At 37.1% G+C, this 19,701-nt stretch overlaps 1 protein-coding gene across 1 annotated transcript in view; it reads right to left on the bottom strand.

Annotated features, from left to right (window-relative positions):
* The window catches only part of WDR70 (WD repeat domain 70), a gene marked incomplete at its 5' end in the record, with an annotated part of 140,027 nt that overhangs the window by 28,846 nt on the left and 91,480 nt on the right, over nucleotides 1-19,701 (bottom strand). The window contains 3 exons of the mRNA XM_082496965.1: nucleotides 3,888-4,026; nucleotides 5,116-5,200; nucleotides 12,668-12,767. Coding sequence (XP_082353091.1) covers nucleotides 3,888-4,026; nucleotides 5,116-5,200; nucleotides 12,668-12,767 — 324 coding nt within the window. The remainder of the gene's footprint in view (nucleotides 1-3,887; nucleotides 4,027-5,115; nucleotides 5,201-12,667; nucleotides 12,768-19,701) is intronic.

Genomic DNA, 19,701 nt, shown 5'->3' with positions numbered 1-19,701 from the left:
CCCTGAGTTTTGATCTAATCTGCAGTAAGTAAATGATCTGAAAGTAACCTGCACGTGGGTAATTTCACTCCTTGATAAAATCCTGGAAGAAAAATCCACAGAGTGCTATTAATTGTAAAATTCCTATGTCTGCATCAAGATATCTCTAAGTTACAGATTACCAGAGGCAGAACAAGATAGTCAGAGAAGCATCATTGTGTATTTGCCCTGTTCCCACCTCCTCCTGCCAGTACACTGCTACTGGACAGAGATGGAGCCTGCGGTCTGCACCACTTTCGACACTTAGTTTTTCTTCAAAAAGTATAGCTTGAGTTCTACAGAAGTCCCAATGCCTGCATGGTGGGATGGCACTCAGTAGCAGACACAACAATACAGTCACTAGTTTAGCTACAGTTTGTAACTGGGGTAAAAAAAAAAAAAAAGAAAAAAAAAAGACTAATACATGAAATGAAAAGCAAATTTATATTCTACACCCAGCCACAAGAGCAGAGACTGATCAGACTGTTAGTCCATTAGTAAAACCACAAGGTTTTACTCCAGCACCTTTGAAACAGTAATAGGTCTTCCCATGAAAACTTGAAAGAAAAGGTGAAAAAAGGTAAAAAGGTTTGTGTGGTATGATGGAAAGGAATGCCAGACACAGCTTTGGTCAAACATTCCCATTAAATATTTTCCCATTAGCACCTAGGTTCATTCACAGGCCAATTGCACTGGCTATTTACCAAGGAGGTTTAAGATAATGTTTACTGCTCTTTAGTGTTTTTCAATTTTCTAAGCTTACCAGCACTTCCTTTTAAAATCCTTCAGAAATCAAAAAGTAACACATGAATGGTTTGTTTTCTCTTCACAGTAGATTTTGTTACTCTGATTATATACCTTCTACCACTAAACTGGTATATAGATGCCCTCAAAAAGTCTTATTATTTTCATTTTATACTTGAAAGAAATGACCAATGATGTCATTTTTCTTTAGCAATTTGGAGTGAATCCAACTGAAATCACTGAAATTATTTTCATGAGGAATGAGAGCAGATAAAGCTCTTTGGAGAGATACATATTGGTGCATTTGTGCTTTTACTACACATATTGGCATAATGTAACTTCATCTATACTATGCCTAAAAAAAGCCAAAACAAATATAAAAATTACACATTTAAGCACTAGATAACATACAAAAGGTAAAGTAGTAAGTTATTTAGTTACAGAAGACAAACTGAAGTCTTAGACAACATTAAGTGTTTATCTTTAATTACACTAACTGCTATCTGCATTTTTGAGAGAGTATAAGGAAAAAATGGAAACTAGGGAAGTAGTCCGCAGAAAGCAAGTCATTGCTGCACTGCTGAAAAAACACTTTGATAAACTACATGCAAGATATTAACCTACCAATTTACAGGCCAATGATCTTTCCAACAAACAGCATGTACTGCTTATAAAATACAAAAGCCAGCTTCTTGAAAATGCATTTGTTTTTAGCATGCCTTTTTGTGTTCATATTTCATCAAACACTGCAACTTGAGAACAAGAAAAAAACACTAGTGAAAAAGCAGAAACAGGAAGATCTTGAGAAAATATACTGCTTTTATTTTGTAACACCGCTTATAGTAATTTTTCTTCTTTTCGATTCAGGTTGATATGCTTAGCTGTGTTTTTCTACTGTGTTTTTCTTACATGTGTAGTGTTGAAGTTGGAAGCTGGATAGACTGATTGTAGACGTATTATTAGAGCTGACTCACTGAAAATTATGTCATAAGATCAGTATTTAAAAGTCTCAATTCTTCACTTATTATTTCCATTATTTTCATTTGATCTCTTATATTCAAAGCAGGGGAATGACAGTCTTAAATTTTATAACTACAAATGAAGAAAAACAGAAGCACTAAAACTCTATAGACAACAGTAATTTACTACAGTCTTAAAAAGTACCATATAAATATCAGCACCTATATAAATTTATAGTATGAAAGTATGAACGTGCTGAGATACGTACACATACATAAAATTTTACTACATAAGTTGCCCCAGTAAAGTCGCTTACTGATCCCTAATTTTGTTTTTCCAACAATTTCCTACTGTTGGTTCTCAGCTCCATGACTCTCTTGCATTTTGAGGCAGAACAACAGGAATTTACCTCTCAATTTTGGGAGAAATTTGATAGCAAAACAATCTTTTCTGGACTGTCTTGTAGCATTGTCTACCACAGCAGGTAAACAGACCCTCTGTTTCAGAGAACTAAATAACCATTTTTCCGGAAGACAAAGTTAGCAAATGAAAATTGTATTTCCTTTTAACGCAAAACAAGACGTTTGGTGAGCAGTAATTCTCACTATTTAATCTCTTCTGGAGATACAGGATCCACCATTGACAAACTTCTCATTCTTGCAGTCAAAAAACTCAAGTGAAGTTTCTATGTGCTGATACTGACTTTACCACCACTAAATGGAGATGCCACCATGACCACATCCAGACACTTAGCTCTAAGGAGCCAAAATTCATTGTGAATGGAATTGCTAAGCTATTTCGTTTCCTGTGCCCATGGACAGAAGCTCCTACAACAATCTACCTCTTGCGCTCTATCTTATGAAGCTGTTTTCCTTTTCCCTGTCATGAAGTTTCAGAGGGGATACTGAGGCATTAATGTTTTGTCTCACAAAAAGGTGATAAATATCTGGTTATAATACTTGTATCAGAAAACAGAAATGCTCATGAGTTGAAGTTTGATATGTTCCATAGGAGAAAAATTTAAAATCCAATTTATGCTATCTTTGGAGAAATTCTTCAGTACTAAATAAAACTTCCAATGTCATATAAAACTGTATTTAGAATATATGTTTAAAATAAAACTGTTTTTTTTTTTTCCCTTCCAGAAAAAACACATACTTTCTGCTTTGACATGAATCCTGTGGCTTTTATTTGCAAGACTGCTGCCACAGAAATGAGGGATATAACATTCACCCTTAAGCAGATTCTGCTTTAGGATGAATTAGAAGAGAAAATGGGATTTGAAAAGAAAGGTAAACACAAATGTAAATTCTGTGTAAATGATCTCCAGCACAAGGGGGTTTGGTTGGCTGTGCTAGGAAAGACTGCTCTGCTGGGTTAAGAAAAGTACAGAAGGAGAAAACAATATCCTGAAACAAAGTGACAAAGTTGCTATCTGACAGACTGCATCAACTAATGGGACTTAAGCGTACCAATGTATGGCCATACAACAGAAATTTACCTCTCAATTTTGAGACAACCTGATAGCAATACTTCAGCAACAGCAAATCTGTTTGAATTTCTCCCACTCCTGTTTGCTGTATAAGCTTACTTGTATACACAAGAGTGTATCAACTATGATATTATCACAGATTCACAACTTAAGGTTTTAGATTACTGGTGAGAATGGTATTTTTGATGGAGGGATTCCTAATGATGCCTTCCTTTTGCCACAAAATTGTTGCATTTACACAAGATACAGTCCACTGAAGTATTCTATAGTAACCACAAGTCTAGTTTCAGGGACGAGTAGGAATTTTGTCACAATATGGCATTTCATCATGATAACTGATGGGGTAAACAGCATAAACACATAAGAATTTTAGGATTCGTGCCTCACTTCACAATTCTAGAAAGGTTTACAGAAATCCTTGAGAAATGCAATGGTAACACCAAAGCAGGGATTCCAGTGCTTAAACACCATGCCCCAAGATCTTCTTTTATTTTTTTAATTGAACGGAGAATAGCACCTATTCAAGCCACTCTACCTCTGTCTCTTAAATATGTAGTAAAAAATTACAGTAGTGATAGTAGGTCATTACCTGTATAAGGGGGGAAAAAAGCATATGAATATGATTTTATTCATAATTTGAATAGCTCACAAAAAAACCCAAACTAATACATACCGCATCTGTAACTTCTATCTCATACAACTTCTGGAATGTCTCCCGATAAAAGAAAAAAAGCTTTCCGCTGCCACCACCTTTCTTAACAGAGGTGCCTGTGACAAGTATTTTATCATCTGGGCTGAAACAACAATCTGTCCTGTTGAAGAAAACAAGTCATCGTACTGGGCAAACCAATAATTAATGTATACAGAAATTATATATAAATTGCACTCCTTCAAAATAATCTTTTCTATTTGTTAATTCTTTCAAAACAAAGATTTAAAAAAATCTTTTGTCAGCTGTCATCTATTAATATATTTATCAGACACAGTTCACATGTACAATTACAGCTGTGCACAGAATGTGCAAAACCGGCATATCCAATAAAAATTCTCCTCCCAACAAAATTCTCCCCTGCTTAGAAGTCTTGCAAACTTTTCAACATGAGTAACAAACAAAAAAAAAAAGGATTTTCAAATCTGGTTATCAGCATTAAGAAAAAAAAAAAAAGATGAAATCTGTTTTTGCTGATGGTACATTCTTCAATGATGCAAGGCAGTGTGTTTATACAGTGGCCAAAAATACTTGTTTGTTTGCTTTTCCTCTATGCTACAAATTGCAGTTAAGATTCAGTTGTCCATGACCTGCTTTCTGAGATCTTATTTCAAAAGTATAAAATGTCCTTAGAGTTGGATTTGGCTACGCTTCAGCTATAGAAATGCAGGTAATACCAATAAAAATATGAAATACAATACTCAGCACTATGCAGTACAATATAGTATTTTAGTACCAAGGAACACAGTCATTAGCACCTCTAACTTCATAATCTGAATTCACACCATGCACCTTCATCTTATGTCTACTTTTCAATCCAGCTTCTTTTTTTAATTAATCATAGAGCAAATAAGAACAAGGATTACTTATATATCTCATTACATAAACATAAGGCAATGAACTGGCCACGTCCTGAAAAGCTGCTAATCAAATTAGACTGAAGACGTGAGACTGAAAATGGCATAAAACAAGCAAAGCTAGCTGTGAATTATCACAAAAAAATACGAGATCTGTTAAAGCAACGTGAAGTCCTAAAATAGCCAAGAATCATCATTGCACAGTCCTCCCTGCGCAGTCCTTCCTGCGCAGTTCCAGACGTAATGAAAACCGAGGAGGAGAACTCCGGTAGAATCCCTCCCGTTCAGCACAATTACTGCCATTTCAACTAGCTGGAATAAATTAGAGTACTTACATTGGAAAGAAGCTGGGCAGTCTTTCTGCTGAATTAAGAGGCTTTTTGAATTGCCTAATATCCCATATCTTTAAAGTATCATCTCCTATGAAACAAAAGGGACAAAGGTTAGTAATAAAGAATTTAAGTCAAGAATTTAGATGTGCAGAAAATGTCATCCTCTAATTCAGACACAAAAAGAAGATAATTATATGGTAGAAGCATTCAAAATGGGGATGGTTTGGAAGTCTTTTGTCCCCAAATGACTACGAAAGTGCAAGGATGAGAAGTTCTACCTGCTGCACTCCAGTAGATCAGAAACTTCTCCTCAGTGGCTCAACTCCATCATGGCACTCCCTCCTACTAAGAACCAATACCCACAGTGGAATTAGATTCCCCAAAACTCTAATTTATTTTGTGTTTGTAAGCATTGGTGCTTTGCTACTAGGAGTAAATTTGAGTTTTAAGATATCAAAAGAAATTAAAAAGTTACTATGGATGGTCTAGATCAAAAACTAAACAAGTTTTATGTGTCTGTCTTCTACTCGCTCTGAAAAAATTATCAGGAAGAAACGAAGGCACATAAAGTCTTCCTCCTTCTTTAGCAGGCAAACAACAACAAACTGCAATCTCAGTATAGAGAACAGGCCCTGGAATCAGTCAGAAATCCTTGGCGAAGGGGTAGAAGGGAAGTAAGTGAACCCACACTTACTATAACAAAACCTTTTCACACCCCTCCACACCACCTCTGGCCATAAAAGCCAAAATCGAGGTTACAGCAAGACATTTATAGCAATTCTCATCTGTGTTTGATAAACATGGTGTGACTGTAGGCCAGTAAAAGTCAGGCTGTTTATTCCTTTCTAAAAGTTATGACATATTAACAAAGTGAGAACAGGGAAAAAAAAGAAAAAAAAAGAGAAGCGATTAGTTAGTTATTCCCAGAGAGATCTACATCTCTGCTGATCATCCCTCTGAGACACATATTTCCAGCATGAGAAGAATTACAGAATTTGAGCTCTGAAGCACCTCACCTGGGCACCAAGACATCTCCTTGCATTTGACAACAGTGCCTCAGCACTTTCAAGGGTGAAAAGAAGGACTTTCAAACAACAATTCTCTTTAAAAATAGCCAAAGATTAATTTCAGACAAGAAGTGACAAAATTTTCCAGTCCTAGGAGGAAAAGGAGGCAAGTGGCTGGTACTCCACAGACCTGCTTCCTTCCAAAGCACAAACCTTGCAGGGAAGTTATTTTGTTGCCTAAAAGTATTTTGTGAATTCACAGCCTTTGAGATCAAGAGCTTAAAGGATGCCTTGGAAATGAAAAGTTAAAAAAAAAAAATTAGTAACATGCTGTAACAAAAGAAATCAAGGCCAGCAGTACCCTTTACAGGGAAAGCAGTAATGTGTGGCCTCGTACATCATGTATGTTTATACTAAAGACTAGGATAACTCCTTACTACAAAATATTTTTAAGAAGTGGACAACTTAATAAATGATGTCTAGAGCAGAGTATATTCCTATTCACTGGGAAGCTAAAAAATTACATGAAAGAAAATTGCTGAGTCCCTATTTTGGGAGTATCTGTTTTCTTATTGTTTCCCAGTAGACTCCATCCCAAACAATTCAAAGCATTTTGTCTTGTAATATGAACACTCCCTTTTCCCTCCTACCTCCAACAAAAAACCCTACTTATCTGTGAAATGTTATATCTAAAGCACCAGCACTTTATAAATGTATGCAAAGCATACCAATTGGCCACTCGGCAAACCTCCTGGATAGGGACAGATCTAAGGCTAGGAGCCAAGGCTGTTCTGTTCCCAGTGGAACGAGCCTTGACATGATCTTCAAGCTGTAGTCCTGCCAGGCTTTTGCAGGAGAGATGCAGTCATACACTTAGCTATAGCTCTTCTGCTAACAAGAAAATGTAATCTGCTGGTTTAAAAAATTAGAAGACTCTAGAAGGACTCAAAAAGTTGTGGTTGATTTCAAATCAACACTGTTTGACACTGTGCAAAACCAGATGATTAAGTACTTGGAAAGGGAGAAATGCTAGTAGAATGACTTGCTGAACGTCATGAAAATCTTACCGTCATTAAGAATTTGCCCAAATTCTCTTTTTATAATTAAAATTTTCTGTATTGCAAATACAATATCGATTCCTGAATCTAATCTGCACTCGGAGTTAAAATCACTGTCACTAAGAAAACAGACATATTAACTTTCCACAACACCAAGATTTTTTCCAATAACATCCTTCCATCAGTGCTTAAGGGGCTTCTTTATGAGAGTTGTAGCAGTACTGATCTATTTTTCAATTACTTAATACATCGACAAAAATAGTTACCCTTAATCAAAAACATAGAAACAGAAGTTGTACAGTTCAGTATGACGCATTCAAAATAGTCCACTCAGATCATTCAGTATTTTTCTTGATGGCAGACTTTTCCAAAGCCTGGCAGGATTATTTAAAGCTTTTATAGCATTTTTAGTAGCATTTCAAACTCTATTCTTTGCCATTTTAATAAGAAGGATACCAATAAAGGGTCTAGCCTGATCAGGTCAAACACCATTATGCCAATGGTATTGAGCATTGGATTTATCAATAAGCAACAATTAGGTCTTCGAAAACAGTCTTTGGTGAGCCAGGACAGGCATTTTGCAAATGGCTTTTAGTCAAAATAAGACCAATGCACTAATACTGCAAAGATTTTACCTGCTTTTTTTTTTTCCTTTTCAAAAGATCTGAGCAGGATAACAAGTACATGGATGCAAATGGGCCCGAAAGAAGCAAAAGTGCTGCCAGAAACTCAAAATGCCTAAAGTCAGCAACAGTCTTCAAGAAGTTCCTATTTTAAAGAGGGAATCCTGTGTTGAAAGCAAAGCTCAAGGACAGAAATTCACAAAGATCATTGGGGAAAGCAAAGAAACATAGGAAATGAGAATCTGAAGAAGACAATACAGCATAGGAAAGGCATAGCATAACAAGGCTTACTGTGAGGGAGCACCAGAATATATTATGTTTATAAACTCTGAGCCTTTCTGTGAAGGCTCATACTATATACATGTGAGGAGAGGTACCTTACAGAACCAAGTATATCCTTCTGCATTCTGCACTGGCTCTGCAAGAGGAGCTGCAACATCTGAAGAATGACATTTGGAGGCACTACAGGTCAGGACTACACTCACCCCAAGCCAAAGGCTTTGGGAGGGAAGTCACAACTGGAAGTCACTTACACTTGGAACAGCTGTCACCATCACCTGCATCCATACGAGCCTGGCCAAATATTTAAGTGCAACATCCTCTCTAGACACATGGAAGCAAACGATACTGGAAGATTTTGAAAAAGCTGTTGCAGATCTAAGTGTTACAGTTGACTATGCCTATTACAGCTAATGAACGCATTAGCTTTAATTAATTTAATTAGCATTAGCTTTAATTAATTAAATGAATTTTTTATTTAATTTAATTTAGTAAAATAATTAATTTCATGCTTTAGCTTTAATTAATTTAACTAGCTGGTCAACAGCTCCATGTCCAAATGGCGAGCAGTGACAAATAGTGTTCCTCAGGGGTCGGTACTGGGACCAGTGCTGTTTAACATGTTGGCGACATGGATGTTGGGATTAGTGCACCCCCTGCAAGTCTGCCAATGACACCAAGCTGTGGGGCATGGCTGACATGCTGGAGGGAAGGGATGCCATCCAGAGGGGCCTGGACAGGCTGGAGAGGTGGGCCCATGCAAACCTCATGAAGTTGAACAAGTCAAAGCGCAAGGTCCTGCATGTGGGCCGGGGCAATACCATGCACAAATACAGGTTGGGTGGAGCATGGATTGAGAGCAGCACTGAGGAGAAGGACCTGGGAGTGTTGGTTGATGAGAAGCTCAACATGAGCTGGCAAGGTGCGCTCGCAGCCCAGAAGGCCACCTGTATCCTGGGCTGCATCAAAAGAAGTGTGGCCAGCAAGTCGAGGGAGGTGATTCTGCCCCTCTACTCTGCTCTGGCAAGACCCCCCACCTGGAATACTGCATCCAGCTCTGGAGCCCCCAACATAAGAAGGACATGGACCTGTTGGAGTGGTCCAGAGGAGGGCCACGAAGATGATCAGAGGGCTGGAGCACCTCTGCTATGAAGACAGGCTGAAAGAGTTGGGGCTGTTCAGCCTGCAGAAGAGAACACTCCAGGGAGACCTTATAGCGGCCTTCCAGTATCTGAAGGAGGCCTACAAGAAAACTGGAAAGGGACTTTTTACAAGGGCATGTAGCGACAGGATGAGGGGTAATGGCTTCAAAGTGGAAGAGAAGAGATTTAGAATAGATATTAGGAAAAAAAACAAAATCACTCTGAGGGTAGTGAAGCACTGGAACAAGATGCCCAGGGAAGTCGTAGATACCCCAATCCCTGTAAGTGTTCAAGGCCAGGTTGGACAGGGCTTTGAGCAACCTGGTCTAGTGGGAGGTGTGCCTGCCCATGGCAGGGAGGACTGGAACTCCATGATCTTTAAGGTCCCTTCCAACCTAAACCATTCTATGGTTCTATGATTTTCAGCGTTGTTTGAAATGAACATCAACATTCAGCTCCTGAGAAATATTACTTGACATAAAAACATTAGCATTTTGAAAATTAAATGGGTTTATTTACCCTAAAGAGCAATATATTACTACTCTGCACAAAACAGAAAGTCACTATACATGCTGCTGTGTAATCCTTGAGTATACAGGGAACTTTCTCACTTTTTAAACCAACTTCAAAATTAAATGTTTTCTTTTTCCTCAAGGACATTGTGAGAAGAGAAAGACAGCTAAAACTAAAAAACAAAAAAAAAACACACGAAACCCCCCAAAAATCAAAAGGAAACACAAAAAATCATTTTAGAGCTCAAAAGAAAGCACATATCTGCATAAGTTATCTGATAGTCTTAGATGTGAATATTTTTTCTTGGGTTTAACTATGGTCAACTTTTTTTCCTACATATGTTTACTGATTAAGATGGCACTGCGTCTGCAAACTGTTCATACCACAGAAAATAAACAAACCATGAAACTAATAGCTATCATGAGATTCATGGAATTAATGAAGTCATGGCTTCATGTTATGACAAAAACTAACTCCATAAATTCTGTACATATCAGGAGTCAAAAAAGGTTGGTTTATTTTTAAATATTTATAATAGGACCCCAGGTCCAGTCCTAACGCTTACCTCTTCACTGCTAAACAATGAAAACATTCCCCAAATACTGTCTTCACTGTCTTTAGAAAAAATTACCTTTGTGGTTACGAGTGTGCAAAAATACAAGTTTCTGTCAAGTTACCTACCTAATACAAAATAAGAGTAAGACTGGGAACTCTCATAAGCAGCTCCTTAGCTTTTCATTTTCCCTTGTGCTTGCAGCTGAGCCCTGCCTCGTCTCTCTCATATCCAACACAGAATCTACATCAGATGCAGGAGAGTCCGTCAGGCTTTCAATGAAAGTCCTCATTCCCCAAACAACTATCCTCTCTTTGATCCTCAGCACTTGGCAGGTGTGTTAATCTATGAATGCTGGATCCACATCTGCTTTTGTTGGCACAGATCCAAAGCAATACTCATAGTAAAGCACTAACCAAACAAGTCAAAATAAGGTATGAATCCTTGCTCTCTAGCATAGCGCACACAGAGCTTTTTTTTTTTTTAATACACTAGACAAAGGTAGCACTTTTATCCACACTGAAGGGCCAAATTTCCATACAGTCTTACATTCTGCAAACAATCAATCAATATTTTATATAGCTTAGAGCAGAGTGTGGTAGATAAAACATAAGTAAGTAAGTCTGTTTAACACGACAAAATCTGGAGACAGATGAGGAAGAGCAGGCAACCAAGAGTGCCACATGGAATAAAAATAAGCAAAGGTCATTTATGTGGTCTACATTTATAAATGTGAGACATAACAGAATTTACATAAATGGAGGTTTCAAGACAGCACTCATGAATATTCCTCACTCGTGATTATTAACCTTGTTTGCTGTTAATATTTAAAAGCACACTGAGGTTTCTCCTTAAATCTTATGAAGTACAGCTGTGATTTTTTGGGGGGGCAACACCACCGGCAAACAGATGCAGCATTTCACTTAGCCCAGAAGAGAGATGGTTCACCTATGTTCCAAGAAGGAGAAGATTCTCAGATACTAAGTGCTGGGTTCAGTGAGGACTAGCAAGGTTGAGAGGTTTTACGTCAACCACTTAGGACTCGTTCATAATGAGTACAGTGGCAGCAGAACTCTGGATTGAGGAGCCTGAGCAGCAATTAAGAAACAACCCAAGTACCATTAGCATGGCCCAGTAAGCTGTCAAGGACAAGACCACCATCATCTTACTCTGAAAGATGTGATCCGGGGAACATAATGTTTGGAATCTTATAAATGTGGCAAGACATACAAAGAAGTCAGAGAGGCAGCGTCCAATAGCAGCTGCATGTTGCTGCAAAAGCCACCAATGCCACTCTACTTATTGGTGCCACTGTACAGGGGGAGGATACAAAGCAATTGCAAGCTACAGCCCTCGGCTTGGAAGCACAGCCCCTGCTTCAGAGCTTCTGCTGTCTATGAGTATCTCTATCCTGGTATTTTGTATATGTAATCTCATTTTGTCTATGTACCAAACCGACCAGATGTCCTGTACATATGTTAGGCGCAACATTAGTCGACATTAACATACACTGCCTCTCCCTAGGCCTGCTTATTTGGCCTTGTGGCCATGCTAATGCATACAAAGAGCTTCTGGTTACAGCTGGTTTCCATCCAGACAGTTTGGACTGTATGCCTGCACCTGCCTGCAAAATACTGGGTAGACAAATCTTTGAATGAAAAGCTGTCTTAGGCAGACACCATCCTATCCAATACATCTAACACCAGAGTGAATAAGTCTTCAAATATAACTTTGTCTTCTCACGACTTGTTCTGTTATCAAAGACTTTTTTATAAAAGTTTTACCTGAAGTTTAAGAAACAATATTTTTTTTCCTGTTCTGTAGATGTTCCTTTTTTTTTTTTTTTTGCACCATTCAAGCACTTCTTGGCCACTTACTGCCAGTCATCAACTCTTGATATTTGTAATATAAATTAGACAAAAATTCCAATGAGAACAGAAAAAGACATTGCATAAGAAAGCTGATTGAGCAATTAATAACTCCAGAACAGAGATACTGTTATTGAGAGGCAGTAATCTTCCCACAAAGAACTAAATAACAAAGCTGGTCTCATTTTATTGTTAATAAAGCTAGTGATTTCCTTTTGGTGTATTATTAATGCTAGACAAGATGACAGATCAGGAACTGTGTAATATAAACAGCAAAGTTCTCTTAAAATATTCCTTAACTGATGTAAAATGCACTTTCAGGAACACAGTATTGTATGGTGTACCAAAATAAACGATGTGAATTGTGAAACACTTCAGGTTTAAAACACCAGTATCTGATTTCACTATCTTACCTCCATCACAAACAGTTACATTAAACGATGATACAACTTAAATGGTTTGTTTACCAAGTCTTACATTCAACACGTCAAAGGGTTCTTTCAATCACCTACCTCCGCGGCTGGCAAGGACAGTACCATCATAGGAAAATGTCAAGCATGAAGTGTCAGTGCCTGGAGCATGGGCTTGCCTGCAGTGGAACTTCGTGTGTACCTGTTTGTCAAAAAACCAAAACATTAGAAAATGTGTTTATTTCAAGATGGGACAAACATTTCTTTATAGCATTTTATGTACTCTGCTGCTATTCCTAAATTTAAACAGAAACCCCTGCATTTTTAGCAGGTACAGAAGCTAATATTTCTGCAGCCTTTTAAAAATGTCATTTGTGTTTCAGCATAGACTTTCATAGTAAGAGCCTGAATGCAAAATTTGACTTTTCCATAGGTTTAGTGATACAGCCCACATTTACATAGCATCAGCACCCTTGGAAGACTCCCACTAGCACTGACTAAAGGTAGTTACACCTGGTTAGGACAAAAATACATTTTAAGACAGTTCTCAACACTCCCCTCAGCAGGCTTATAATTACAAAAAATACCAAAATGCAATATACATACTTTGGAAGGGAATTAAAAGAAGGATTGGAAGAATTTACTTTTGCCAAATTTAATCCCTGCCACAATTAATGGCTTATACCATAGAACGAAACTCAGATATTCTAAGGTCTGGGTTCCATTTAGCTGCAAGAAAATTCAAGTTTGGGAACGACGTATGTTTATTTTTAATTATTTCCATTTTGCCGATAATCCTAGAGAAAGGTAGAAATTACTTTCAAATTAACATTTTGTTCTTGTATGGAGCTGACTTCTTATTTATTGAGTCGCTATCTAGTAAAATCCCTAAAAATTCTATTAAAAAGAAAACATCAATTAAATAAAAATTATAATTATTAAATTATTGAAAACTTCAGTATTAAATTATTTAAAACTGCACTTAAATTTTAGCACTTTTGGAAAACCAGACTTTCCTACTTCCCAGCCAAAAACAAAGCTTTCAGCTAAGATACAGAAGATGCCTTTCATGCATAGGAAGGGAAAACAGAAGGAAACCGAAACAGAGATCAAGGAATTTGAGAGCAGTTGACTCCTTTTTGAACACCTAGGAAATTACACTTCTCATGTGCCCTCTTTCCCTAACATAAAGCCAATTCATATAGTTGTAAAACAAAGCATTCAAGAAAAGAACGTTGCCTGTGCAACTGTATCTCAGCTTCCCATGTGTAAGATGAGGATTAAAAAGTTCCTTTCCTCCTACAGAGGGGAAGAAAACAAATTAGTGACCTTGAAGTCCTTTATTTACCATAGTGATAAGCAAAACAGAAAAATATGCACAGAAGCATGTATTTCCAGAGGAGGGTTTGAACAGCAAGCAGCAAGTCAGATCTAGAATCACACCCTGAACAGTGAGAGGACGAAATAGCAGATGCTTAGTGACTGCTATCCAATCTATACATTAACAGAGAAACAGTTCTACTGAACAAAAAAGGAGGATGTGATCACAAAATGCAAACACAGGGACTGAATTAAGCTTGCACAGGAATACTCATTTACTGTATCTTCTAATTTTTTACTATACACCTTACTAAGGCTCTTTTTTTATGGGATGTTTTGTATGCAAAAAGATCCAAGCTATTAAAGTAATTAATGTTGTCTACCCTTTCAAATATTTATTCTAAATTGGGTCCAAAACCTAGAGAATCTTCGTGTGGTGACATTAATAATGATTGCAAGCTTATTTTGGTGTGCAGATTTTGTCAAGTTCTGAGAGGAGTCACTTAAGTCATTCCCTCCACAAACAACTCTTCAACAAACAAAGGAGGACTTCAAACACTAAGTAAATGCTTCTTACAGTATTTGGAGATAGAATGTAATAGCCTACATTTAGCCATAGTACTTGTTTTGAAATTACTGTCACTTCTAGCAAACTGTGCATATCCTGGAGAAACTCTATGAACAGATTGCAGCTTACAATTGTTTGTCTTTTGTGGGGGTGTTTATAAATATGAAGAAACATATTTTATGCATCCAGTTACATAAAATTTTCCAAGTATGTGGTAACATATAAAGAATAAACTGTGAATTGGCTATCAGAAAATAAATTTTCTGTAATATTTGTTAAACATTAACAAGCAATTAAAATGATATATCTTCTGTCTAAGAAATACTGTGGACACTTGCAAAAACATCATAAATGGTTAATAATCAGACCTTAAAAATGACAGAAAGATTACAATATGGTATTTAGCTATTTCAAATAAATAGGAAAAACTTCATTTGGGCTCCACAACACTTGTCTACTCAACACTCCCATCCCTCCCTGACAATGTCACATTGACATACATGTATTAAAATAACATTTTTTTTTCATTTTGCTGCTCAACTTAATGCAAGGGTAGGTTTTCTTTTTCTGTCATTTCATACTCAATCAATCTGAAATTCCTTCCTTTTATTTTGTTTTGGATACAAATTAAAATAAAGAAAAATATTCGGGGTCCAATCAACACCTTTTCTTTTATGTTTTACTAGTAAAAAAACCCAAACGTGTATATATACATACACACACACAGAGATAGGTAATAAATTGCAATGTTTCAGGAGCTCTGTTATTTTTCTATGGTCAAAGATACTGATTTTATTTAGTGTGAATTTATGAACCTATTAATCAAGCCTAAACTGTATCTTTCACGAATTAAACAGCTCACCTTAAATGTGTCACCCACTATGAAGACTTTTCAATGAAGTACCTATACTTTGACCAGTTCTTACCCTTTTTCAACTGTCCCATAGAAAAAGGAAAATAGCAACACACAGATATCCAAAACTCAGAAATTGTTTAACCCTGAATTACAACAAACAAAACAACAGAACAAATTTACCCCAACTCTATGCAGCTTCGATGCCCTAGGATTTCATGTAAAACGATACTTGTCTGAAAGGGACATTAAGATTGCATGAGCAACTCTGTTTGTCTTTAAAAATAAATTTGCTCAGTTTACCAGTAAAAAGATTGTTTTCCTAACTTTGAGCTCTGCAAGCCTGCCCTCCATATATTATTCTGCAAAGGAATATAACCCTGAATTGTAATAATAAATCAAATATTCTACAATGATTGAAGGGTTGCTCTAAAAATGATAAAAGGTTGAACAAAGTTTTTACATATACTGGCAAGCATTTGTTGCAGTCTTCAAAGAAAATAATGTGTTTGGCCTCTGGCCTCTTAACATTTTTAACAGATGTCTAATCTTGCTAACAAATCATTAGCAAAAAAAAAATTGTTATTAGAATGTTTTTTGCTGGAAAGACATGAAACAACAGAACTAATGTACACAATTCAAAAGTTTGATTCAGAAGGGAAGGGAGACAGCACCAAAACATTAAGTAAAGATGTAAAGATAATTAGGGCAAAGTGTATCTACATTCTTCCCTCATTACTCCTCTCCTTTTGTTGCAGAAGTGCCTGCTCCTACGGAGTGCTACTCACGTGCCATACAAAATTTGACAAGTTCATTAGTCCTTAAAAATTTTTAAAGGTTTAGTTATTTCCGCAAATTCTGCAGTAACACACTATCTTCTGCAACTCGTTTGAAGGCTTTCTAGCAAATAACTCCCAGCAATGTAAGCACTTTATTTCTAGCTTTGTATTAGCACCTTTATTTTCGCTAAGCAATTACAGCTGACTGGACTCGAGTGCAACATGAAATGACAGGCAGAAAACATGAAGCACATGTGAGAAAGGATGCAGTTGCATGTATCAAAAAACCGAGGATAATAGATAAATGTCAGGGTTTGCAATACTGCAGCAGTCCTCATAGAGAGGATGAGAACCAAAAGATAAAAAAAGAAAGCCAGAGAAAAGACTGGGAAGGAGGGATGAGGGGTGAGAGGAAAGGTACATGACTGGAGCATCAGTAATGGATATCCTTTTTACAAAAATCTGGTTGGATTGAAGAGGACCAATATGGGAAGTGAAGACGACAGTGGCCACATTGAGTGTTTATCACATACGAATGACCTACAACACAACTGCATGGTTAGAGTTCTGCATCATGCAACTGTTCTCCGTCTCCAGAACCCTCAATAAAACATGTTCTATGAAAAGCAGAAGATAGACCTAGTCAGTTTGTTCACCTCAGAAATCCAAGCCATGTCCATGAGAAAAACAATATGCTTAACTAATGAGATTTTTGATCTCTCCATGTTGTTTCTAGGATACAATATTCCACAGTAAATACACACTTTCCCAAGACTATAATGCTCCCCCCACTTTTCTCTTTTAACAACACAACGAATGTCCCAACCAAGACATTCTTCTTCCTTCTTGTTCCTAGAATCTTCAAGATTGTTTTAAAAGCAGAGGCAGTAAATTAAGGAAGGCCTCACAGAACGTGAGATCCACAAAGATTGTTATATCAGTTTTTCCCTATATTACAGACACGTAACAAAATTTCACTTGTTCATTAGCATAAGCACAGTCAACCGTACAACCACAATCACGTCTACAGCAAAAGGAACTCTATCCAATACTGAGTGTGCCACTCGCAATGTGGAATCTAATACAGTTAGCTCCAGCACAAGGAAGGTGTATTCTGAGCAGGGAAGCTGATCTCTAGAGATGCCCCCCATGCTTGCTTACCAGCTGTTCCCCCTCTTTCACATCAAAGAATGTTTCCAATGCTCCTTGCAAGAGTTGGAAATTGGGATTTATGCTGGTTTCAAACACGAGGCAGAAGGGCAGGACTAGCTGGGCAGAGATGCCAGAGAAGCAAGTCCCAAGCCATCTATGGCTGTTTGAGATTTAAACGGGTGATTTCACCCAACTAAGATACTTTCAGCAAAATAAATTATCTGACACTATCAATACTCAACAGCAAAAATGATAATTTTTAATAAACATAAAAGCCTTCCAAGATAACATTATCATAGGCCAGTCTCAAGGTGACAAAGACGAGAGCTACAAAGCTGCAAGAAAACAAACAAACAAACCAGAAACCTCCCTTTTAGTCACAACTGAGCAAAGCTGTCTGGGTCTTTGTTGAAAGTGATCCCATCAGAGACAGACAGCAATCTCAGAGCTGTGATCACAGCTGACAAGACAGACAGGTTCCCAGGGCACAAGTTACACTCTCCAAATGGCCATTTCCCCACCCCCCCTTCAGTTATCTCCACTGGAGGAAGCGTATTTGCTTTGCTCTCAATTATAGCCCAGAAAAGAAACATAACTGTACATTCTCGGTTTAGGATATCACTTACAAATTATCAGGTGTACATATGCCAGCTGAATTCAGGAATTTCTCGATTTTTTTTCCCCTGACTAGGCAGTTGCAGACTATATCAGATGCTTTCCTTAAGTCTCTGTAAACATGATCCGTGGGCTTTCAATTTATGTGACAGCTTTTCAATACCACTTCCCGTGGTGTAGAAATGGATGCTGTTTCAGTAATGACCATACTGATGCAAAACAAGATTAACTTGTGAAATTTGAGGTTTTAGTGTTTACATGATTACACTGTTACATGATTCGGTCTTCTCCGTGATTTTCTAACTCAGTGACATCTACATGTATCATTAGCAGACCTGAAACACTCCTTCCTTTCTTTCAATCTTAATTAACTAATTATGAAACCAGTAATCTAACTTTATTTGCCATAACCAGGACATCTGACTGGCAATTTAACTGTCCCGTGTGTGCATTATATTCTCATCTGTTGCAACTAAGGCCTTTTTCTGGGTGGAGGGATAATATTCTAGGGGAGGCAACTCTTTGGGATTTCTTTATCTCTCACACTCAGCAGTGGTTTAATACCCTCCAATAAGCTTTTACATGTATTTCATAGAGAAGTTTTTCTTGTTATTTGCAATTCTAAACAGGTAAGAGGCTTGGCTTTTTTTTTTTTTTTTAATATTCTGCAGGTTTTCTTGAGCAACTGTAGTGCAATGAAAAACCTAAATAACCTAAAAAAAAAACCAAACCAGAAAAGATAACAGCTGTGTAACTATTTTTGAAGTATACAAAAATCTTCAATTCCTTGAAATGAATCATCATTGTATCATGGAACCATGAATGAAAATAAAAAAAACAAGTGTGAAAGGCTTAGTTGGAAAATACTGGGCTGTTACTGAAAACAGTATTCTTGGAAGAGAAGCCATACAGCATTGTAGCTAGTCAAGATGAAAAATGATTTAGCGTTCTGTTAATTGCAATTGATACAAAAAAGTTTATTTCTACTGAAAAAAAAGGTCTCCAACATTTACACAGAAGGCAATGAGGCAAGGCACGCAATCCATTTAACTACATGAGGTTTTAGAAGCAAGCTGGCTGACTTGCCTTAGAGAGGTCTCTGAAGCACTGTAGAGTGATGCAAAAGTCCTTCCTATCTGCCCATGCTTCCTTCACCACCTAGAGCATTCGATTTCTAAGAATATTGCTGACCACAGAAACAATTTCTTCTTGTTTAAGTTAATTCATCAAGAAAGATTTTCAGAAACCATTTTAGAAAGATGGCTTCTTAACAGCATTGCTAAACATTTGCCTAATGGTTTGAAAATTAAACCCCAGCTGGATGTTTGGGTGCACTATCAAACTTTGCATTTGAGGAAATAATCTATCTTGCCTAAAAACCTGATAAATATTACGAATAAAAATAGCTTTTGGAAACTATTTAGTTGGCTTCCTTTGGGGATTTTTTTTACGCTGCATGAGAAAACATACAAGGTGTAAAAGAAACATTCTTTTGTATCTTTTCATACCTTATCTAACCCATCCCATGCCATGCTATTTTCTTCCTTTTTACTATCATAAATATGGCTTACGTAAACCAAAGAAACCCACCACCCCTTCTTTTGCCTCTTTCAAAAATGAATTAATCACTCTTTAGACTTGCCCAGCTGTTGAAGGTTTCTTTGCCCTCCAGAAAAGAATCAAATCTGATCAATGTTATTCTGTAAAAGATTTATTAAAATTTTAGTTAAGATATACTAGAACCCCACTGAAAGTCCACACATTGCTTCAAACTCATCTATGCCAACACTGAATGTTTCATATCAATTAAAAGTAGCCTTTTGCCTATTTGTAATAAACAAGCAAAACC

This window comes from Vanellus vanellus, assembly GCF_965231255.1.
Source record: "Vanellus vanellus genome assembly, chromosome: Z".
Lineage (NCBI taxonomy): Eukaryota > Metazoa > Chordata > Aves > Charadriiformes > Charadriidae > Vanellus > Vanellus vanellus.
Note: the sequence above shows the minus strand (reverse complement) of the source record. Positions and strands in the feature narration are given on the sequence as shown.